Below are 24,890 nucleotides of genomic sequence, written 5' to 3'. Positions count from 1 at the left end.
AAGTTGCCGAGGTTGTCTGGCTAGGTAAACAGGTAAACATGCCTTTCCTTTTTCTTTAAAAAAAAAAAATATATATATATATATATATATATATATATATATATATATATATATATAAATTGTATATAAATTGATTTCAGAGAGCAAGGGAGAGGGAGAGAAACATCACTGATGAGAGAGAATCATTGATTGACTCCCTCCCAGACGCCCCCACTGGACCTGCAACCCAGGCACGTGCCCTGACAGGGAATCCAACTGTGACCTCATGGTTCATAGGCCAACGCTCAACCACTGAGCCAGGCCGGCGGGGCGTAAACATGCCTTTTCTTCCTTCCCACTTTGCTCAGCCCTTCCTAAAGCTTTGGGCTCTGATGAAGAGAATTTAATCTAAAATCCATCACATCAGTTAATCATTAGAACTTTTCAGAAAGGGTCAAATAAGTAAAAGTAATACTTTATGTTGGAAAAACCTGCCTTGGCAGCGGTGGGGGATTGGACAGTCAGGGTTTGAGTCCTGTTCAGTTCCACCAGTGAGCAAGTTACTTCTTAGGGCCCCAGTGTCCTTTTCTGTGCGATAAAGGGGCTGGAACTCTATCGCTAACATTTCCTTTTAGCTTTGATACTGTCATTCCTAGAAACAGGACTCGAGAGATAGTGTATCCTAGCAACAAGTGTAGAAAACAAAGAAGGACTTCCAAAGATTAAAGTAAGATAATTGGTGTTTTAGCATTTTTATTAGAGAATGTCATAACGGCTTACTTATTTAGTACAAAACAAGATGGTTTCGGGAAAGGACATGGTGCTGGAAGCCGAAGTGCAGTATGGAACCCATTCTAGTTTTAGGGGGACTATGCCTGATAATTTAGCATGTGGGCTTTTTGAGGTCTGCCTGAAAACTGGAGTGTGTGATAGCCACTCGCCTTTAGTGAGGTTTTAGAATAGTTTTCATGAAAACTGTTTTTTTTTTTTTTTTTAAAGTGAGGAAGGAACCAGGTGTGCCCTGTCTGAAGAGAGAGACTTTTTTTTTTTTTTTTAAATATATTTTATTGATATTTCATAGAAAGGAAGGGAGAGGGATAGAAAGCTAGAAACATCGATGAGAGAGAAACATCGATCAGCTGCCTCCTGCACACCTCCCACTGGGGATGTGCCCGCAGCCAAGGTACATGCCCTTGACCGGAATCGAACCCGGGACCTTTCAGTCTGCAGGCCGATGCTCTATCCACTGAGCCAAACCGGTTTCGGCGGTTTTTTGTTTTTTAAAAAAATATATTTTATTGATTTTTTACAGAGAGGAAGGGAGAGAGACAGAGAGTCAGAAACATCGATGAGAGAGAAACATCGATCAGCCACCTCCTGCACACCTCCTACTGGGGATGTGCCCGCAGCCACGGTACATGCCCTTGACTGGAATCGAACCCGGGACCCTTCAGTCTGCAGGCCGACGCTCTATCCACTGAGCCAAACCAGTTAGGGCAATGAAAACTGTTTTCTATTGCTCAGCTAGAATTTTTCAGAAAATTGGCTCAAGGGGGAAGTCATTTAGGTAGAGCTTCATCACTGTGTATTACCATTCTGTTTATTAGTTAATCTGTTGTCCATTATACAAACAAGTGATTTTTTTACAATAAAAATCTAATCATGACCCCTACTTTTTAAAATTTATTTCTTTGTTAATTCTCACCTCAGGATATTTTTTTCCATTGCTTTTCAGAGACACTGTGAGGAAGGGAGGGAGGGAGACAGACAGACATCGATGTGAGAGAGACACATCGACTGGTTGCCTCCTGCACTCGCCCTGACTTGGGGCAAGTAGCAAACCTCAACCCTAGAGGTATGTGCCCTTGACTGGGAATTGAACCCGTGACCCTTGGGTGTTCAGCCAGCGCTCTGAGCACGGGGAAACACTGGACTCAGCATTGTCTCCACTGTGTCTGGTATGTCTCCTAGCATGTGATAGAACTCTGTGATTATATGTTAAGTGAATGTGTGAACTTCAGGTAACTAGAGGTCATAGAAGTGCCATTCTACTATGTATCAAGTACAAAACGGTGTGGCCCAGATAGAAATACCCATAATCCTTAACAAAGGCAGAGAAGTGGAGTTGTGGAATAGTGCAGACCGATGACATTGAGCCTGTGTGTGGATAATGTTATTGCGGACTGTGCATGCTGGTCACACGCTTGGAAATGGAAGTCAGGTAAATGAGATTCCTTTTCTGTTTTGGAGCAAAGTCAGTGCCAAATCAAACAACGTGCGGGAAGGCCTGAGCCGTGGTTTCCGTGACTTCCCTGGGTTTTGGTGTGCTGCTTGACAGGACTTTATGTTCCTGATCCTGCTCTCCGAACTGTGAGAAAAACGGGGGAAAGAGGTAAGCCGACACAAGGTGTGTAGTCAGGAAGTGACTAGCTCAGCTCTGCTTTTTAAAATAGTAAGAGCTCTTCAACAAAATGAGCAGGGTATGGGCCTGGGTTCCATTCTTAACTCTCTTAGAACAGCTTTGTTGCGATATAATTCACATGCCATGTAATTCACCTATTTAAAGCATACAGTTCACTGGCTTTTAGTATATTCAGAGTTCTTTTTTTAAAAAATATGTTTTATTAATTTTTTTACAGAGAGGAAAGGAGAGGGATAGAGAGTTAGAAACATCGATGAGAGAGAAACATCGATTCAGCTGCCCCCTGCACATCCCCTACTGGGGATGTGCCCGCAACCAAGGTACATGTCCTTGACCGGAATCGAACCTGGGACCCTTGAGTCTGCAGGCCAACGCTCTATCCACTGAGCCAAACCAGTCAGGGCTATTTAGAGTTCTTTACAGTACCCACATTAATTTTACAACATTATCATCACCCTGCCCCCCTGAGCATCATCTTAACCAAGCATTTAATAACTGTTTTATCTTGAATTAACTCACCTAAGCTATTTGAATGAAGGTCATTCACTTTTTTTTTTTCATTTGGACTCCTAACAGCCATTAAAAAATTGAGCTAGATTATCCCCTTCTTTGACCCATAACTTTAATTTATCTTGTTGACAGAGGAGAGAAGGTTGGCTACCAAAAGCCACAGGTCTTTCTGCAAATGACAGTATGACAGGTTTCTTCTGTCTTCTCTCTGTTCACTTGGGTGTTTTGACCTGAGTCCTGGGTGTTGATGCAGAAATGTTGGATTCATTTGTATCCGTATTAAATTTCATCTTGATACATTTAGCCTCTCATGTATCTGCTTTTAGCCATTCAGGGATTTTGGATCTTCAGTCTAACTTTCAATGTATTAGTATTCTTAATGAATCTCAGATAGTCTGTATATTTAATCATTTTGTTATTAGATATTCAAGACCTTGGCAAAGTGTTCATCAGAATTGGTCAGAGGTGGGGTGGGGGAGAGTTGCATTTGCCTCTGATAGAAACCTTGTTTCTTAGAGGCATTCATCAGTTATTAATTTTGCTTTGTTGTTGAAACTATTATAGGGTTGGGGATGGCAATTGTGAGGTTTGGGGCATAGTCTCTTCCTCCTGTATTGCTTCCCCAATTCCAAGAACAACAATATGCTGTGGCTTTAGAAGCACAAGCGAAAGCATGTGTTGGGGGAGAGAGAATTTTGATCATACTAAAATCTAAATTTTAGTCATATATCTAGGGCCACCATGTCCTTTTAAAAAAAAAATTATTGATTTTTTTACAGAGAGGAAGGGAGAGGGATAGAGAGTTAGAAACATCGATGAGAGAGAAACATCTATCAACTGCCTCCTGCACACCCCCTACTGGGGATGTGTCTGCAACCAAGGTACATGCCCTTGACTGGAATCAAACCCGGGAGCCTTCAGTCCGCAGGCCGACGCTCTATCCCCTGAGCCAAACCAGTCAGGGCCACCATGTCCGTTTTACCCAGATTTCTTCACAACAGTATCATGGGAGATTTGGACAGGTATTTGCTGAAATTTAGACACACTTATCAATCCAGTGGATGAAGACAGTTACTAAGAAAAAAAGAACTCTGCTTTCCTACTGCAAAATAATCTTCCGTCTCTTTTATTCTTAAATCATCTTTTAGGACTCAGGAAGTATCTCTCTGGCCTGGGACAAACTCCTTTAAACCAGACATTGAAACTTCCTCCATGTCTCGGGCTGTTAATTTTTTCCTTGCTGTCATTCATTCTCTTTCATGTAGTCTGAGGTTCGTTCTCATTGGTAGAAAAGAAGGAAGTAAAATAGATAAGGAATTCTTTGATATACTTCCTTTTATACTCTTCCTTATTTGCCTTGCCTCACACATGGAAAAGTAGAAAAGTCCTTTTATAGTCCACAGCATGTTCCTAAGCTTTCGTCTTTGGAGTAGAGAATCATACCCTTCTGTCCTTTCTCTCTAAACTGTGATAAGTTCTCCTTCTTGTTATAAGCAAATGCCGAAGTGTTTAATTGTTAGTCACTCAGATACACACACTGACCGTTTCAGTTAAACAGGCCTTTCTGCTCTGGTTGGAGATGGCTGTTAATAAGGTGTTAGAGATGAAAACTAATCCTGACCACTTCTTCTTAATCAGAAGCCAAATTATAAGGAATGCACTGCCCCAGAGTCTGTGGGAAACGCGCTGCCCTCACTTGCTCTTTTCTTAGGGCTCCAGGTAGCGGCTCTGCTCCCACCGCGAGCCCTCGCCTCAGGTCGGGTTACTGGCTTTTCCTGAGCTCACCAGCCTCCCTGGAAGTTCCTGGAGGTTAACTCTGGGGCGTATTTTCTGAGTCCATTCAATACTTAGAGCAGTCACTCATTCATTATCTACGGGTGCCAGGCACTGACTGTAGCTAAGCATTCTACTGACATTTTCTGCTTAATCCTCCCAGGAGTGTTGTAAGAAAATATGATCTGCTCTATTTTGACTGAAGGCTAGAGAAGTCAAATGAAATGCTCCAGACCTCATAGAAATAATCCATATCAGCATTTTTATCAATCTTTTAAAGTAACTTAGTCTAAAATAGTAAGAGGCACACCTAGAATTCTAATCCAGGTCTATTTCACCTCGAAAGTGAGAGACACCCCCCCCCCCCCCCCCCCCCGTTGCTATTGAGGGCCCACTGTGGTGTGGTACTGTGCCAGGTGCTTTAGAGACCATGAAGTTGAAGAAAATACATTCTTGGCTTTTAAAGGCTTAAAAAAAAATCAAAGCGGGGGAGCCATTAGGAGTTTCTTAAAAGCGAGGGCCTGCCATTCTGGGAGGTCGCGGGGCGGATCTGCTCATCTGAGTGCAGGTGGAGCCATCGCAGTAGGCGGGGATTATGTCGCAGCGCCACGGTGGCCGTTGTAGTCCTCGACTCCTTGCAGTGATCTGTAGTCACTCTCCTTGGGCACAGCTGTTTCCTCAGGCCTTGTCCATTGCAGACACCGCTGCCTGGGAACAGACAAAATGCTTTGCTTTTTATTAGGCTTTTCCATTAACTGTGTCTGTCTTCACATACAGAACTGTAGCCCGGGGTGAAGGATGACTTGGAGTTGTGACCACATTGCTTAATTGTAGTGAATGCTGTATTTGACCTTTCTCCCCCCCCTCCCCCGCCCCGGTATATTTTTATTGATTTCAGAGATGAAGGTTGATTTCAGAGAGGAAGGGAGAGGGAGAGAGAAATAGAAACATCAATGATGAGAGAGAATTACAGATCGGCTGCCTCCTGCTCGCTTCACACTGGGGATTGAGCCCATAACACAGGCATGTGCCCTGACAGGGAATGGAATTGTGACCTCCTGGTTGACACTCAGCAGCTCCACGCCGGCCATATTTGACCCTTCTAAGTCAGCGTGTCACGAAAAGAGATTTGAATGTTTGCCAAATAGAAGTAGGTCTCTTCAAGGGGTGAGGCATCTGTCCCACAAACCTTTAAGTATCCCTTAAAAGTAAGTACCCTCTTTTTCCTGACTTTTAATATGTGCTCAATATGGAAATGTGTATAACTTCACTTACGGAAACTTAGAACTTGAAGTAGATGAAAAATGAAAGTGACCCATAATCTCCCAGGAATAATCACTGAACATTGGAGCGATCGGTACACGGATGGGGCAGCCAGCCTGGGGCTGAGACTGAATGGAGACGGGAGCTGCCAGCTAAGAGCCACATGTTGATGTGAGCGAGTTAGCTGACTGCTCAAACAAGGACTCTTTGGAGGAGTGGAACAATCCAGAGCCACCACAATATCGAGGATTCAGTCTAAAATTAAGCAAAATAACGGGAAAATGTGACCCACTCCGAAGAGAAATCTAGTCAATGGAGATTGCTCCCAAGATGACCCAAGTGTTGGATGAAGCGGATAAGGATTTAAAAGCAGCTAGTGTTACTGTACGCAGGGAGAGCTACTTGTAATGAAAAGCTACAAAGTCTCGGCACAGAAATAAAAACGCGAAACAAGAAAAATGGTCTGAAATAAAAATTTTATAGGATGCTCTTAACAGAGATGACCCCCCAAAAATCACTGAACTTTTAGATCGATAAGAATTATTTAATCTGAAGAACAGAGAGAAGAGATTGAAACAACAGTGATCAGAATCCCAGAGATCTGTGGGACAATGAAAAAAAAAAAAGACTCTGATAGGCATGTCATTGCAGTCTTTTAAAGAAGAGGGGGTGACTGGGATAGAAAAAAAATCTTTGAAGGAATAAACATTTCCTAAATTTGATGGAAGAATTCAGCAGAAATCATTACTGTTTGACATTGTTTATGACGAGGAGGAAAAGGATGAGCAGAGAGCCCGGGAAGCACTGAGGCTTGATCGTCCCACTTTCCCCCAGATGTCCGGTCTTCACAGGCCTGCCCGATCTCCAGCCCCACAGTGTTTCTTTCTGGGTCTTGCAGATCGCGCTGTTAGGAGATGGGGAGGTTACGTTGCTGCCAAGACTAAACTGCACAGAGTGGCAGAATATGCTGGTGTTTTGGAGCGTGTCAGGGCTGGTTCTGTGGAGGTCTGCAGCGAACACGGGCCCCTTCTGTGTGTGCAAGCGGCTTCTCCCTTTGCCTCTCTTCTCTGCTCTCCTTTCCTGCTGCCCTCTTCCTGTTTCTGAGGAAGGGCGAAAGGAGACGGGAGCCTTTGAGCTGGGCTGGCCACACCAGAGGCAGTGAGTTCTGCTGATACCAGCCGGCTTCGGCAGAGCAGCCTCTGGGAGGCTTCTGTTGGGCCTTGGCCTTTCTCTCCTGCACGATGATGTTGGTGGCGTGCTGGGAGCCCCTTGGCAATGAGTTGTTGCTAATGTGCCCTGGATGCAACGTGGATGCCAGAGTCCGCTGATTCTGACCTTAGCCTTTCAGAAAAGCATGCTTGCTTGCTCACACACAGCTAGCATGCACTGATGAGGCCACCCTGGTTGGTGAAGTTTGAAATACTGCCCTAAGCCCCTGTTCCCTCTTCCGTGCTTAGACCTGCCCAAAGCCCTGCTGGTGAGGCTCCGTGGTTGAGCATCAACCTATGAACCAGGAGGTCAGTTTGATCCCCAGTGTGGGACGTGCAGGAGGCAGCCAATCAAGATTCTCTCTCATTATTGATGTTTTTATCTCTCTCTCCCTTTCCCTTCCTTTCTGAAATAAAAAAAAAAAAAACACTTCTTTTTTTAAAGGTCCCCTTTTTTTAAAAGGTACCACACGGCGGGGGGGTGGGGGGGCAATGGTAAGATATGTACACATTTAATTCCTTAATAAAAAAGATTTAAAAAAATAAATAAAAGGTACCACACAGATTCTGTGATCCAGCAACCAAAGGTTGAAGTCTGGCATGAGGGGTGGGCGCCTCTGTCTGCTAGGCTTTATCAGACCAGTGAGTTCCCTGGTGGCCCATTTCAGACACCTCCCTTGCTGTTCTTTAGCTCCTGTGCCCACCCATGTGTGCGCACCAGTGTGTGCCTGCATAGGTGTTAGGAATCCAGTTACTGGTTTGGGGAGGCCGTACAGTCTAGGATTAATAAAGGAAGAGCTTTGGATCCAACTGCAGAGTTTGTCACTCTTGAGCCGGGGTGTCCTTACACAAACAAGTACTTTGAACCCCAATGCCCATTTTCTTGTAGGTTAGGGGTAATATCCACTTCTCAGGAGTTTTGGAAGCTTCAAAAATATCTGTATAGACCAGGGGTGGGCAAACTTTTTGACTCAAGGGCCACAATGGGTTCTTAAACTGGACCGGAGGGCCGGAACAAAAGCATGGATGGAGTGTTTGTGTGAACTAATATAAATTCAAAGTAAAGGAGCGGAGGGGAGAGCAAGAGAACCCTCCGCTCTTTCGGCTCCGCGGGCCGGATAGAACAGCCGAAGGGCCGGATCCGGCCCGCGGGCCGTAGTTTGCCCACGGCTGGTATAGAGTAATACGCTCTTCACATGATTATTTATTCCTTTGCTTTTCTCTTGGTTTCATCATCACCAGTTATCCTAGGTAATTTATCATTTTGTACAGTTTGTGTGCCATTCCGTTTTAAGGAGTGAATTTCAGAGCGAGTTGAAAACGGTCGTTTCTTCCTCCTGCCTCTTCAGAGAGGACACGGAGTTCACAGGTCCGGTAGGGCTGCCAGCATGGTCAGCTCAGAAGCGGCGAGGCTTTGGTGAGCCCGTACCTGAATGCTAACCAGGGAGTGTCTCCTTGGAGACTTCGTAACTGGGTTTTCAGATTCCCCAGCTCTGTATTCTTTATCTCCCATCGGCATTCTTTATTGGCTTCTTGCTCTCATCTGGGGTAGTGATCAGGGTCTGTCATAGAAGGTTGTGGTATGTGAGTCTTTGGTCCGTCCACCTTGCTTTGTAACTGCTTTGTTTTGTGATTTTCTGTTCAGCTTTAGAGCAAACTTCAAGACTGCTAATTTCCTGTAAGGAACGTCAGAGTCCCTTTCAGTATTTGCCATGAAGTGACAGGCCGTCTACTCCTTATTCCAGTTTGAATTTCAATAAGGTATCGATAAAAACACTGCAAGTTTGAATGTGAACATCTCCCTGTTCATGCTCTGTAAGCTTGGGCATTGGAGTTGAAGCTTGATTACTCCAGATTTTTGTAGGCTTTAGGGGAAAAACATTCTCAGACGGTCCTGTTGCTTCTCTAACTAAGTTACCGGGGCGGCAGATTGCAGCTGGGGATGTTTACCTGTGTTGGTGCAGGAGCGAGTCCATTCCAGCTGATTCTCAAGCTCGTCAGCATGTCCACTGGATGTGGGCAGGAACGTGTTGGTCTGTTGCGTTGCTTTACTTGTTTTGGGTAACTCCGCAGCTGACTTTTCTGCAGGCCACTCTCTGCTACTGGGAAAGCAGAGTAGGGCACGTTAGGGAGATGAAGCCCATGAGTAGTCTGCAGAGCAGTTTCGGTGCCTCTGCCTTCTCTTCTCCCTTCAGTCTTTTAATCTGTGAGGTGCTGCCTCTTCCGCAAAGTGTTTTTCATTTAAATGAATAAGAAGAACTTCTCTTCCTTCCCATCCCGCTGTGTTTCGTCCCCACCTCAGGAAATCACCCTGCCTCATTTGTGATGTGCCTAAGGGAGCCAGCATTTCTGTTTGTGGAATTGTGCCACGCTAGAGATGGGGGGCACTTCCACGATTACCTAATCCAGCTCCTTCATTCACGACGTAAGAAAGGGAGGTCAGACCAGACGAGGCGGTGGGCAGAGAGGTTAAGAGCATGGATTTGTTAGTTGGATCTGGCCCCAGATTTTGGCTCTCACTACTTACAGGCTGTGTGACCGTATACAGGCGACTTAACCACGAAGCTCTTCATTTGTGTGAGGGTTAGCGAGGTGACTGGAACAGTAATGCCAGCGAAGGTGATGTTGGTAGTTAGGTGTCTGTAGTTGGTAAGCTAGAAGATGTCAGGACTGTAGAATTAGGGCGTTCACCTTTTGGATGAACTAATGAGAAGAACACACATTGAGTACAACCACAGGCTACAACTTCCCTGTCAGTGAGTGACCTGTATATTGTGTGGTTTTTTGAAAGATAGGAATTCCGAAAGCCATTGAATATGTGTGTTTCCAGTGTGTGCTTGAGAAAGAGAGTGAGGGTGGGGGTGATTTTTAAAATGCCCTTGAGTTTCAGAAATGGATTTGAGATGCCAGGAAGCAGCTTGTAAAAAGAGGATGAGATCAGTTGGTATAATTGGAGCTCGTTGCCAGTCCTTAGACTCTGTTCTTTGAACATTTACCAGTGTCCCTATATCTGTGCTAACAGATGAGATAGAAAAGGACAGGCCTCTCCATGCAGATGTCCTGTGCCAGGCTGGGGAGGAGGAGCCCAGGGTGGGGAGAATGGGGGGAGCCAGCAGTCACTCCTTGCCTTCATCTTTGCTTAGCTTTTTCCTGGAGGAGGTGCTGGGGCAGTTGGGTTCCATTTAAATGCTCCTGGAGATGATTTAGAATGTGATCTTTGGTTTGGTTTTACCAGCTTTTGCGAAGGGGAACAGAGGGAAGGAAAGAGGAATCAGGAGTATATTTTTAAAACTCTGAGAAAAGTTGACCCAAGAGCTTTTACCTCTTGGGGCAGGGACTGAGACTGGGTTGACATGTGGTTTTTACCGTCTGCTTCCTGCTGATGGAGAGCCAGCCACAAAGACAACTGTTTTGAGCCGAAGTTTGGTAGTCAGAAGCCCTTTTTCATCTTAGAGGGCGAACTGGCATTGCTGAGGCTTCAACTTTAAACTTCCAAAGTGCTGGGAATTTGAGTGGGATCTACTTTTTTGTTTTGGTTTTGTTAATCCTCCCCCTTAGGATATTTTCCATTGATTTTTTAGAGAGAGTGGGAGGGGGAGAGACGGGGAGAGAGAGAGAGAGAGAGAGAGAGAGAGAGAGAGAGAGAGAGAGAGAGAAACATCAGTGTGAGAGAGATAATGGATTGTACCCTCACCAGGGTGGGGATCGAGCCCGTAACCAAGGTACTTGCCCTTGACTGGAATCGAACCCAGGACCCTGAAGTGTGCGGGCTGATGCTCTATCCCAGCCGTGGGCAAACTACGGCCCGCGGGCCGGATCCGGCTGTTCTATCCGGTTCTCTTGCTCTCCCCTCCGCTCCTTTACTTTGAATTTATATTAGTTCACACAAACACTCCATCCATGCTTTTGTTCCGGCCCTCCGGTCCAGTTTAAGAACCCATTGTGGCCCTCGAGTCAAAAAGTTTGCCCACCCCTGCTCTATCCACTGAGCCAAACTGGCCAGGGCAAGTGGGATCTACTTTTCAAGGGCTCTGCAAGTGAGCAGCAGGATTTTGCTTCTAGTCTTCCGCCTTGCATGACTTCTTCTCTTGTTGGTTGTCCTACACCAGGCGTGCCTGTCTGCTAGGCTGCTGTCAGTGAGAGACAGCGCTGGTAGAGCACCTTCTGTGTCACCACGCGCCACCTTAGTGCTGCACAGGTTTATGTGACCTACAGCCGTTCGCAGAGGCGAGTGATCAGACTGTGTTTCAGACAGAGGAGGAAGGCCCTATAGCGAGCGAGCAAGGGCTTGGATGACAGCTCCCTCCTCCCACATCGCCCACCTGCAGTGGCCACAGCAGTCCATCCTTTCTCAGTTGGGGCTGGATGGTCAAGATGTGATTCTTGCCCTAGCCGGTTTGGCTCAGTGGATAGAGCGTCGGCCTGCGGACTGAAGGGTCCCAGGTTCGATTCCAGCCAAGGGCACATGCCCGGGGTGTGGGCTCGATCCCCAGTAGGGGGCGTGCAGGAGGAGGCAGCCGATCAATTATTCTCTCTCATCATTGATGTTTCTCTCTATCCCTCTCCCTTCCTCTCTGAAATCAATAAAGAAATATATTAAAAAAAAAAAAAAGATGTGATTCTTTGCTGTGGCCAGCTCTGATTTTTGCAGCAACCTTAGCTCTTCTGTCTGTCAGATCAGTCTGAATTTTGGCCGTCTTCTAACCATGACTGTTCTAGCGCTGAGCCGACTGTTTGCTGGTGTGTGTGTGTGTGTGTGTGTGTGTGTGTAGGTGCTGCTGTGGGGCCCCTTTAATTTAAGTGGCAAGATCTCAGGAAGTCAAGATCTCAGAGCTCCCTGGGGAGTTTATTTGGGCTATTTGTAGTTTGTTGTTCCATCCACAGTCTCTGTGTAGAGCAGCGGTCGCCAACCGGGGGTCCGCGGGGCACTGGTGGTCTGTGAGGCCCGAAAGGTTGGCCACCGCTGGCCTAGAGCACACGTTTGCCTTTTTGTTGAATGGAATGATTCCCTGTGGTCACCTTTCACATATCCTCTGTTTGCATGCTTTACGCCAAGCATGTCAAACTCAAAGGCTAACATGGGCCAAATAAACGAGGCATGCCGCCCGCGAGGCCGTGAGTGTGACATGCTTGCTCTGCACCTCTTCATCCCTTCTCTACTGAGTTGCTTCCTGGATGCCTGGGCTCTGTGAGGACACAGGTGGCAGCTTCTCCCTTCTACCCTCGCACCCAGTTAACAAAACCTGCAAAGCAAGTTTTACTTTTAGGACAGTATGCCTGATAATCTTTAGTCTTCCCCCCAAATTAATTTTTTTTTTAATAATATATTTTATTGATATTTTACAGAGAGGAAGGGAGAGGGATAGAGAGCTAGAAACATCGATGAGAGAGAAACATCGATCAGCTGCCTCCTGCACACCCCCCACTGGAGATGTGCCCGCAACCAAGGTACATGCCCTTGACCGGAATCGAACCCGGGACCCTTCAGTCCGCAGGCCGACGCTCTTTCCACTGAGCCAAACCGGTTTCGGCAATTTGTTTTTATTGTAAAGATTCTCAGGAAAAGGAGCCAATTGAATTGATCATTATGACCAAATTATTAACAATTGGGTCATTCTATTATAACATTGATATCATGAAACATCTATACTATGTATTCTTTGGAATTTTGAAGTGTAATTTAAAGGCAAGGGTATTGTGTGGTAGATGCCTAACTTTTTCTCCCTTAAATATGTTAAATATTTAGAATCTCACATACATAGTAATTTGGTCTGTTTCTGCATTTACAGAAAATGATAATCATTATGCCTTTCTGATATGTGCCATTTAGCTCCTCACACAGCCAGAAATCCTAAAATGTTTTAAAGCATCAGTTTTGTATTTCTTAAGACAACTTTATTTTTTAACTTAGTTCAACTGGGGAAATTGATTTTCCATCTGTTCAGTATTTAATAAGTTATGAACATATGTGGCCCTCTAAGAGTTTCCTATTGACATTGGAAATTCAGGGAATAATCTCTAAAGTTTCACGTGTATCTGTTATTTCTAATTACAGAACAAATGTAATACCACCCCAACTTAGACTAGCAGTAACTTTTTAATTGGATGGAAAGCTGCCCTTTAAATCATTCTTTTCAAACCATTTTCAATGCATTGACCAATACATTAGGATGTTTTTTAACCTGGGAGTAGATTTTAAACTTAGTTGAGATCTAATCTTACCCATTATCTTAGTATTGTCAAACACTTGTTATGTTTGTTTTCTGAAACAGTACGTCTGAATTGAAAGGGAATTAGCTTTATTAATAGCCAACAGAATAAGCCCCAACTTTTTGTACATTAGCGTTTTCAAAATGCCTAAGAACCTTACCTCTTCCCCTGTGGCCGGAGGGAGGGCAGGTTGGGTTCCTGTATCCCCAGCCTGGGGGTTCCTCTGAGAGATTAGGGAGGTATAACTTTCCCCTCTGTGAGAGGTTGAGAGAGATCTCCACTTCACTGAAGACAATGTCTCAAAATCCCCGAGACAAAATAACCATTTTCACAATTTAAAACATTGAAACCTTTCTGTTGTCTGTTTCTAACACCTCTCCTGCCTGCCACTCAGGGTAATAATCTGATAGGGCTTTTGCCATGTAATTTGTCCAAGAAGGTGAGCTGTATGTCACTGAATAATTCCCAGCAGAGTGGCCACTCCAGGCCCTGGCATTTGTCCAGGTAAGGTTAGCCAGCTCAGTGATGTCGCGTTGTGTGAGGGCCTACTTGCCTGTAGTAGTTAGTCTTCCCAAATGATTTCTAAGTAATTGGGTTAATACAGTGGTCGGCAAACTCCTTAGTCCACAGAGCCAAATATCAACAGTACAACGATTGAAATTGCTTTTGAGAGCCAAATTTTTTAAACTTAAACTTCTTCTAATGCCACTTCTTCAAAATAGACTCGCCCAGGCCATGGTATTTTGTGGAAGAGCCACACTCAAGGGGCCAAAGAGCCGCATGTGGCTCACGAGCCGCAGTTTGCCGACCACTGGGTTCATACATTGGGCTGCTTGCTTTTTGGGCCATAAAGGTTGGGGAGGATGAAGGAAGTATAAAGGCTTGAACTTGGCAGTCTCTTTACCGGATATCTATTTTAGCCCCCTCTGAAGTTAATTTACATAAAGCCCAGCTGTGTGCAGATATTTCTAAATTTAAAGTCTCTTATTCTGACAGCCATAGGGATAAGAGTGTCAGCACTTACTCAAATTATGGTCTTGCTCTCCTGTGTCTGGACCTCCTGCAGCTGATAGTTCCGTTTCCCTTGGATAACAGGATACAGCTGGTGGCAGAGCCCTCACCTGTGGAATAGCCAGCCACTTGGAGCTTTCTCCTCCATTCAGTATAGGTCTCTGAAAAGCAGCTCAGGCCATTTTTGCAGGAAACCACAAGCCTGTGTGTTCAGCACCAAAAGAGAATTGAAATAACATGTGCATGAGTTCCTCTTCCCAGAGGCACCACCTTCCTGTGGGAGCTAAGTATAGCGTTCGGCAGCTCCTCGGCCTTTGCTTTGAGATTGTCCAGGTAGATGCTGCCGAGTTCCCCTACGCCGGTCCCTGTAACACCTCTCTGGCCCATTAAGCACATGGATCAGGCGAGATTTCTTTTTTTTTTTTTTTTTTAATATATTTTATTGAAATTTCACAGAGAGGAAGGGAGAGGGATAGAGAGCTAGAAACATCTATGAGAGAGAAACATCGATCAGCTGCCTCCTGCACACCTCCCACTGGGGATGTGCCCTCAACCAAGGTACATGCCCTTGACCGGAATCGAACCCGGGACCTTTCAGTCCGCAGGCTGACACTCTATCCACTGAGCCAAACCGGTTTCGGCAAGGCGAGATTTCTTAACACCTGGCAGGATCCATGCTACCTTTAATGAGCTATTAGATTACACTTCTGGGACTAGACTTTATTAAGTATGTTTTTATCGATTTCAGAGAGGAAGGGAGAGGGAGAGAGGAATAGAAATACCAATGATGAGTGAGAATCATTGATCGGCTGCGTCCTGCATGCTCAGCCACTGAGCCACACCGGCCAGGCCACATTTTAGAGCTATCTCCTAGAACTTTCCAAAGAAAAGAGGTGGGTATGCCAAAAGCACCTTTCTCAAACGTTGCTTCCTCCCGCGTTGGCAGAGGGGAGCTACAGAACGAAATGGCCTGTGGGAAGGCTGAGTCAGAGGTGCAGATGGAGCAGGAGAGATTTTCTCAAGGCGATAAGGCCTTGGCACTCAAGTCTGCAAGCAGAGGCAGGTAGACAGCCTGCCAGTGACTCCTGCGTGGGGAGGCAGGGGATGTGGGCTGCTGCTGAGACCCCTTCTGATGATCAAGTTCTGTGGCTGACGGGATATGGCTAGGGTTTAGGTGAGGACCCCAGGGCCCGTGGGAATTGATTGGGAGCCACTGGCTGTACCTCAGGGAAGTCACAGTGGGGTCCGGCCTGGTCTTACTGGTTGTAACACAACAGATTCTTGCTGTGTCTGGGTTTGCGTTTAACCTACATGATTACCAGCTTCTCCAGTGCTACCGTTTGTGAAGCTTGAACCTGCAGTTGTTTATGCACAAACATATGAGCTGGGCTTAAAAAAAAAAAAAGTAAAGAAAAGGAAAAGCAAAGCAGAGATTTGTTGATGCCATAGGCGTTGTGTGGCTATAATTTCTTAAAAAAAATATTTTTATTTATTTCAGAGAGGAAAGGAGAGGGAGAGATATAGAAACATCAATGATGAGAGAGAATCATCCATCAGCTGCCTCCTGCACGCCCCACACTGGGGATTGAGCTCACAACCTGGGCATGTGCTCTGACCGGGAATCGAACCATGACCTCCTGGTTCAATGCTCAACCACAGAGCCGTGCCGGCCGGGTGTGGCTGTAATTTCTGTAGGGTAGATCTGAGCCAGAGGTTTGTATATTTTCTTCCATCTCCCTTCTTTGGCTTCTAAGGCCAAGCAGCTTGTGAGGTATGTGGATTCACAGGGCTGTCTCTCCTGACTCCTCCCATCACCTCCTGCTTACACCCTTATTCTTCCCCGTAGGTCTTAACTCGCTGTGCTGTGTCCCCTCGTCACCGCTTCTCCTGTGTCCACGTGCTGACACTTGGCAAGGGGTGGCCTCCTCCAGGCAGCTCTCCGGGCCTCCACCTTCTAGGGAGTTTATTGCTCCTTCCCGATCCCTGTAAAGTTTTTATTATTATTTTTATCACACTATAATATCATTATCTGTTTACATGTGTGTCCCTTAAGCTGGTGGTTGCCATGTAGTATTTATCCCTAAAGCGTAGCAATACATGTAACATTCTTGGGGCTCAGAAATATGAAATTAGCTAGTGTGCCAGGCAGAAATTATGCACGTATAGAAAGAAAAGGAAACCATAAGCACGAAAAGGTTATGGGGTGCTCCCCCATTTCAAAGTAAGCGCTAAGATGAGTGTGAGAAAGTCAGAGTTCCGATTTTTCAGTGGGAGTAAATTTTTTTAAGTATTGAAGAAATTATTATGGGAAGAGTTCTGACTGAGAAACTGTTGACCATTGACTGTTAAACAAAAATTCAGAGTATGTATTGTCATTTTCATGTTAACCCTCATCCAAATGCTTGTGGGTTTCGAAGGATTTACTGCAGCTCAGTCTTCCCAGGAGCCCTGGCATGGACATTCGTTTGAAGCATATTCTGCTACGCAGGTAGCCTGTAGGTAAAACATACAGGCTGTTTATACTTGGCTGGATCCCAAACAGCTGCACTCCTCATACAGAGACTGGGGGTGGATGTGGGGGATGGTTTGCACCTTTTTTGGGTGCATTTGGAAACGTCCTTGTTGTGAATGACAAAACCCATGTCCACTGAGGTGACTGGTTTGTCAAACCCGGAGCAGCTGGTTCCAGGAAATGGGCCAAGATCACCAAGCTAACAGGTTCCAGAGAGTTTACAGTTTGCAGTATAATTACCTGATACAGGGTTGGGGGCCTATGAACCCCACAACCCCAGACTTCAATTAATTTCATTAATTGGGGAGCTCCTGTTAAAGGGTTCCCTAGTGTAATGTGTGGGCGTGGCTAAACACAGTTTGGTTTGTGCTACTACATATGGGACAGACATTTTTGTTTTAATTGCCTTTTTAAATTAGCTTTAGGGACTGTTAATTGTAGATTTCTTCAGTTTGCACATGTAGGGAAAAATGTCTTTTTACTCACTTTCAGTTCAGTTGTGATACATTTAATGGCATAGGACTTAAGAGAGATGTGCTGTGTGTAATGCTTTCTCCCGATTACAAAAAAATAGTATCTGTTCATTGTTTGAATAGTTGTGATTAAGAAACCGATAATTTAGGAATGAAAATTCCCTGTAATTCCCAGAAATGCACATACTTAACATTTTGGTATTTGTTCCTCCAGATTCTTTCCTATGATTATTTGGTTATATGTTTGAATTGTAATTTACCCACCAGCATATTTTAAGACACAAATACCTCTCTGATGTACCTGCAGCCTTTCATTTAACCATTATGGTTTCCAACGTATTTTACTTGGTAGTCTCCAGTGAGACTCAGAAACTCTGTGGGAAGAAGAAACTGTGGCCTCTACTCTGTGCCTGGCAGTGTGCTTAATTAAGCATTTCACTTGGATTATCTCTTATAATTTTGTCACCAACTCTACAGTATAGGCAGGGGTTACTGTGCCTTCTGTGTAGAAACAACGTAAGGAGACAGAGTTGGGCAAGTTAAGTGACTTGCTCAAAGTTAATCAGTAAAGAACTTGAGATGCCTACCCATTTAATTAGATTTCTTGTCTAGAGAATATTGTGCAGCACCTTATGCCTTTCCTGTATTGAGAAGTGTCCTTTTTTAGTGGATAATATTGAGATGTCTAAAGCTGTCAAATGATGAGGACACATTGCTTCTTTGACTTACTAAGAAACTAGACGCCTGGTGCATGGGTAGGGTCCCTAGGCCTGGTCAGCGATCAGGGCCAGTCGCAGCCTTCCTTCGTTCCGCGCCATCCCCTGGTGGTCAGTGCACGTCAGAGTGAGCGGTCGAACTCCCGGTCGGTCAAACTCCCGAGGGGACAAGTTGCATATTAGCCTTTTATTATATAGGATTATATAGGATATAGAATAGCTTGTTTGTTTTTGACCGGATGTTGGCATTCGATGGCCCAGTGGCCGAATCTAGCCTGCTGCTCCTTTTCGGAAATAAAGTTTTATTGAAACATGCCACACCCACTCATTTACATATTACAACAGACCATCTGACCTGCAAAGCCTGAAATAATTACCTTCTGACTCTTTGCAGAAAATGTTTGCTGACTGCTGCTGTGAACACCAATTTTTACTTAGGCTTCTAAGGTTTTACATTTATTTGTTCAGACACATTTTGCTAGAGAAGCTTTTAACAGAAACTCCACAATTAATGCAATGTCCAGGGTTGCCAGAATCATAGGCTCCCAACACTGTATCAGGTAATTACACTGCAAGCCTTAAGTGTTCTCTCTCTCTCTCTCCCAATATACTTTTATTGACTTCACAGAGGAAGGGAGAGGGAGAGAGAGACAGAAACATTAATGATGAGAGAGATTCATTGATCAGCTGCTTCCTGCACGCCCCACACTGGAAATCGAGCCCTCAACCTGGCATGTGCCCGGACTGGGAATCAAACTGTGACCTCCTGGTTCATAGGTTGATGCTCAGCCACTGAGCCACCCTGCCTGGGCAGATCACCAAAGTTTTAATTCATGTAGTTTCCACTGGTATTTCTTCTGCTTGTGACGGCAAGAACACTTAAGTTCAGGCAAATCGGTTCATAAATTTATAGGTTCTTTGAATCCTTTGTTCCAGGCAAGTCTGGACAGGACCTAGAAAGCTGATTAAAAGTCCAGTGAGCACAGTGAGCTTAATTTTAAATTAAATGGATATTTAATGCACTGAGAAGGTACTCAAGCGCTTCAATCTCTTCTTGTAATCCATGTTTGCTGTTTGAATCTGATGGGCTGGAAATCCTTATTTTTCTACTACAAGAGTTGGTTCTTGCTACATTTCTCAAGCTTGGCGTTCATTGTGGATTTCTGCAGGTGATTTTTAGCACCTAAGGGTGCAAAAATGTTAAATGAAGGCAGGCAGGAAGGAAAGATGGCCCTGAGTGTGTGGGGTGGACCAGAGAATGAACCGAAGGTGGTCAGCCACCTGGCTGCTGGCATCACCCTGCCTTGTCCAGCAGAACATACTGAAGCCTGCGCCCTGCCTCTGGTTGGAGTGAGTGGGTTTAAGAGTCTGGTTATAGACACCCCCCCCCCCCCAAGTGTGTTAGCTGTTCTTTAGGTGAGCCTTAATCTCAGACATACACTTCCTGACCACACTGGCAGATCCATGAAGATTGCAATAGTGAGAGGATTTTGTTCTTTAAATTATGCGCTGTCACTAAGCCATTGTTGATTCTAAACATTTGGTCATTGATAACCTCTTATGTATTCTGTTTGGACTTCAGTTTATTCTTAATGAGATTCTGTGATCTGATGGGACACGAAGCGTGGGGTTTTATCTGTTTTTTTCATGTATGAGTGACATTTCTGTACTGTTGTTTTATTGCTGGTTGGCATGTGCTGTAACTCAGTTTCCTGTTATGGACAGGTAGGACTTCTTAGGCCAAATTATAACGAAATTACTTTGGCCTGCTTCTCTGACTTATGAAGATGGGATCAATTTACTCTCAAATTTAGGGTATTTGGCAAAGGACCTCCCCTTCTGAAATCCACAGTTTTGGACTTCTGCTTGTGCTCAGATAGCCACGCCCATATCTAAGACTTCAGGTGGTTTTTATATTTTTGGCAATAGCTTTTAATTTTATCCTCATTTATTTCTTCCCCCTTCTCTTTTTCAGTGTCCTGGGTCATGAAACTTAATCCACAGCAAGCTCCATTATATGTGAGTAAATTATGAAATTTCTTTTCATTTTATACTTATCTATCCTGTTTACTTACTTATAATAAACCCCAAAACACTGTCATAATACTTTTAACCATCTACTCATGAATTTATAGGCTTAACACAATTTGGAAATGAAATTTGATTTAGTCAATTCGAAATGACTAATACATGCAGGTAAGACTGTGAGCCGAACCAGTTAGGGTGATACGATGCACATGTGAAACAATGGCATTGCTCTGCGAAATGATTTCGTGGCTTCTTACTTTCACTGAAGTGCATTTCCGTCAGGGTAGGGTGCTCTTCCTACTGCCAGTGTGCGTTACCCGGTGCTGCAGCTAGGTGGCACTCTGCCATTGGCGAGAGAGCTGCTTACTCTAGGAGTCTGAATGAAGAGCTGAGGTACCATCTCCCTAGTGAGGGAATTGTTAAGATGACATGGATAAGTGAATGAATCAGGGCTGGAGAGAGAAATTTTTAGGTGATTTTTTTTTTTTTTTAAATTTTCATGAGACTGAATTATCTGAATTGAGGTGGTGAAAAGTGTCTGTTTGGTGAGGCACCAGCTAAGAGGGATGGATTGTTAGAGCTGTGAGAGGCCAGTGGATGTGGAGTTATTATGGTCTGGAGAGTTCAAATCGATGGACTCATGCAATATGTGGCCGATTGTGACCGGCTTTTTTCACTTAGCGTAATGTTTTAAAGTCATGTTGGAGCATGTATCCATACTTGTTCCTTTTTATTGGCAAGTAATATTCCATTGTATGGATATATCACATTCTGTCCATTCATCAATTGATAGATTGGCATTTAGGTGGTTTTCTCTTTGGGGCTATTATGAATAATGTTGTTTTGAACAGTAATTTCTTAGGTGTAGGCAGGCATATGTTCTCATTCCTTTTGGTATACACTTAAGCATATAACTGCTTCGCTACATGATAACTTTAACATGTGAGGAATTGCCAGTTTTCTACAGCAACTGCACCATTTTACATCTCCACCAGTAATGTTGAAGTTTCAATGTTTCTATATTCATGCCAACACTTTGTCACCTGACTTTTTTATTTTCCCCATCCCAGTGGGTGTGAAATAGTAATTGATTGTGGTTTTGATTTGCATTTCCCCAATGGCTGATGATTTCAGGCATCTTTATGTGTGCTTATTGGCCATTAAATATCTCTGGAGAAATGTCTACTCAGATCCTTCGCCCATTTTGAAATGGGGTTATGTGTCTTTTATTATTACATTGTAAGTGTTCTTTATATACTCTGGATACAAAGTCGCTTATCAGATATATGATTTGCACAATATTTTTCCTATTCTATGGGTTAACACTTCACTTTAAAACAAAATATTTATATTGATTTCAGAGAGGAAGGGAGAGGGAGAGAGAAAGATAGAAACATCAATGATGAGAAAGAATCATTGATCTACTGCCTTCTGCATGACCCCTACTGGAGATTGAGCCTGCAACTCAGGCATGTGCCCTTGACTGGAATCGAACCCGGGACCCTTCAGTCCGCAGGCCAACGCTCTATCCACTGAGCCACACCAGCTAGGCCAACACTTCACTTTCTTGATGGTGCTCTTTGAAGCACAGAAGTTTTTTATTTGAATATGTGCAGTTTACCTATCATTTCTTTTATTGCTTGCACTTTTGGTATCATCTAAGAAGGCTTTGCCTAACTCAAGGTCACAAAGATTTACTCCTATGTTTTCTTCCAGCAGTTTCATAGTTTTAGCCCTTATATTCAGGCATATGACTCTAGGGTTAGTAGTTTTCCGTGTAAATAAGTATGATTGTGTGGTTAGTTGGGCAGGTTCTACTGAGAATTTTTTTTTTAAATATATTTTATTGATTTTTTACAGAGAGGAAGGGAGAGAGATAGAGAGTTAGAAACATCGATGAGAGAGAAACATCCATCAGTTGCCTCCTGCACACTTCCTACTGGGGATGTGCCCGCAACCAAGGTACATGCCCTTGACCGGAATCGAACCCAGGACCCTTCAGTCCACAGGCCGACGCTCTATCCACTGAGCCAAACCGGTTAGGGCTACTGAGAATTGTTAAACTTCAGGTTTCAAGTATATCTATCAGCAGTGCACTCAGTGGGGCAGTTTGTCTTCCCGTTTTTTACAAGGAGAGTGAGTGTACTTCCTTCTCCATGAACTAGGTCCAGTCACAGGGACTTAGGCTGTTGGGGTGAAGAAAAGTAACTGTCACATGGCAGTCCATCAGAGAGGGCGTCAGTTCCCTGCCCCAAGAGGAAGAAATGCTACACAGAAGGACAAAGCATGTATGTGGAAGTTTTCTTTCAGTTTATATTAGGGACCTGCAAGGGTGAGTATCAGCAGAAGAGAGGAAACTGTTAGTAAATACGGAAAAAGGCTGGATCCTGAGAAATGTAAAAACACACAAATCTCACAGCACTTAATGGGGGAGACTTGCACAATCAAAGTCCTTTTAAAAAATAAGCAATCCAAGTTTAATCTTCCTTTTCACGTTTAAAAATTTTTTTAATGTTTTACTTGAAGTAAGTTCAGATTTACAGAAAAGCTGCAGGAATACAACTCACCTCTATTCATCTCTTATGAACATTTAGTCACATTAGCTTATCGTTCTCTGTATTACATACTTCTTAGTTGTTTGAAAGTTGCAAACATCATACCCTATTTCCCTAAATATTTCCTAAGAACTAGGACATTCTCTTTCATAACCAGTGTACAATTAACAAAAACAAGAATTGTAACATTGATGTAATACTCTTATGTAATGTAAGTCCATATTCAAATTTCTGTGATTATCCCAATAATGTCCTTTATGGCATCCTCCTCCTTAGCCTCTCCCCAATCCAGGACTTAATCCAGGATTACACATTGTGCGGGTGTCTGTTTAGTCTCTGAATGGTTCCTCTGCTTCTCTGTCTTTCATCATATTGACATTGTGGAAAATTATAGTCCTGTTAGTGTGTAGCAGTTTGGGTTTGTTTGATGTTTTCTCCTGATTGGGACAGGAATACTACATAAATGATGCCGTGATGCGTGGGTGTATCATATTAGGAGAACACATACTATATTCTTGTCCAATTATTGGAGATGTAAACTTTGATCTCTTGGTTATTGTGGTGTTGAGTTTGCATAATTGATCTGTTTCAGAGGAATTGGGCACTTAAAGAAGATGGTGTAGTTGTTCACTTTCCCCCTTTAATGTTGTTTCTATTTCTAGTCCTAATGGGTCTTATGATCTGAGCCACTTGTTTACAGTAAACTACACACAACAAACCACGTGACTGCTAATATGTTTTCAGGAACACAGTACCTGGCGCTTTGGCTCCCTAGCCCTTCTCACTGTTGAGATACAAGCATCACTTTCCCCAGGAGGAAGGAGTAGGGGACGAGGGATGCGTCAGATGGTAAAAGAAAAAGGCACGTGAAACAGATGCTGGCATTTATTTATAAAACAAATAACATAGGCCCTATCACCACCCACACAGTAAGCCCCACTGACCTAGCAACCTAACAACCGGACACTAGCAACAGTAAACAAATCCTCCCCCACACTAACAGCTGAAAAGGAAGCAAGGTCTTTAAAGTTCCGAAGGCGTAGGAGGAGGAGGAGGAAAGGGTCTTCGGATGCCTGTTATCTTAGGCCCCAGGCTTCTTCTAGAAGAGATGTGTGGAGGCCAGGCCTGAATCTCTACAAGGTACAGTACGGGTCAGAAATAGAGACCTGGATTAATCCCATACTCCCCCCCCCCCCCCCCCCGTCATCGTTTTGTACTCCTGTGGAGAAAAAGAGTACAATGTGATGATGCAGCCGAGTGCGTGTCCCACAGGCAGGGTGCGTGTGGGAATGAACTTGGGGGAGAGGTGAAGACGAGAGGAGAATTTGATGAGTCATAGGAATCATTGTTATTTCGGTGTTGTTGAACCCAGTCTTCTGGAAGAGTGAAGAAGCTGAGCTCCAGAGAGATTGAGGGATTAGCCTAATGTTTCATGGGGGCTGTGATAGAACTGGGCAGGTATCAGAATCAGCAAATCATTAGCTCAGGCAGTGTTACAGGAGGCAGGTCGTCAGGTGGCTTGAATTTAAGAGTTCAAGTTCATGCATAGAGAAGTTACAGTACAAGACTCGATAATGTGCTAAGTAACAGGAAAAAACAGTAGCAAAGGGAAGACTGGAAGAAGAGGAATATTTGAAAAGATAGCATTGATCTGCTTTTTCAGAGGAGTGAACAGGAAATGTCTTTATGGGCTGTAGACTTGTTGGAGAATAGTTTACCGCTATTACTTGGAATCCCTCTTAAGTGGAAAAAGGAGTAAAACTAAAATGTATTGTTTTATGTGTGTGTGTCTATGAGTTTTTACTTTTTTTCTTTACTTAATTCCTTCACCTTTTCCACCCAGCCCCCATCCCCGTTCCCTCTCACAGCTGTCAGTCTGTTCTCTGTATCTGTATGTTTCTATTTTATTTGTTAACTAGAGGCCCGGTGCATGAAATTCGTGCATGGAGCTGGGGGGAGGAGTCCCTCAGCCCAGCCTGCACCCTCTCCCAATCCAGGACCGCTGGCTCCTAACTGCTCGCCTGCCTGATCACCCCTAACCACTCTGCCTGCCTGCCTCATCGCGTCTAACCACTCACCTGCCTGCCTCATTGCCCCTAACCACTCTGCCTGCTTGCCTGATCGCCCCTAACTGCTTGCCTGCCTGCCTGATCACCCCTAACCGCCTCTGCCTCGACCCCCACCGCTGCGGCTTAGTCCGGAAGGATGTTTGGCTGTCTAGTCTAATTAG

General features: G+C 44.4%; 1 protein-coding gene across 5 annotated transcripts in view; it reads left to right on the top strand.

The window, feature by feature from the left end:
• Positions 1–24,890, top strand: part of AKAP13 (A-kinase anchoring protein 13) — a gene marked incomplete at its 5' end in the record, with an annotated part of 189,920 nt that overhangs the window by 28,573 nt on the left and 136,457 nt on the right. For all 5 annotated transcript variants that reach the window (XM_080651813.1, XM_080651812.1, XM_080651810.1 and 2 more), the window contains one exon: positions 20,053–20,096. In XM_080651813.1, coding sequence (XP_080507939.1) covers positions 20,064–20,096 — 33 coding nt within the window. The remainder of the gene's footprint in view (positions 1–20,052; positions 20,097–24,890) is intronic.

The sequence above is a fragment of the Plecotus auritus genome, assembly GCF_963455305.1.
Source record: "Plecotus auritus genome assembly, chromosome: 15".
NCBI classification, from domain to species: Eukaryota; Metazoa; Chordata; class Mammalia; order Chiroptera; family Vespertilionidae; genus Plecotus; species Plecotus auritus.
This window is presented reverse-complemented; position numbering and strand designations above follow the sequence as displayed.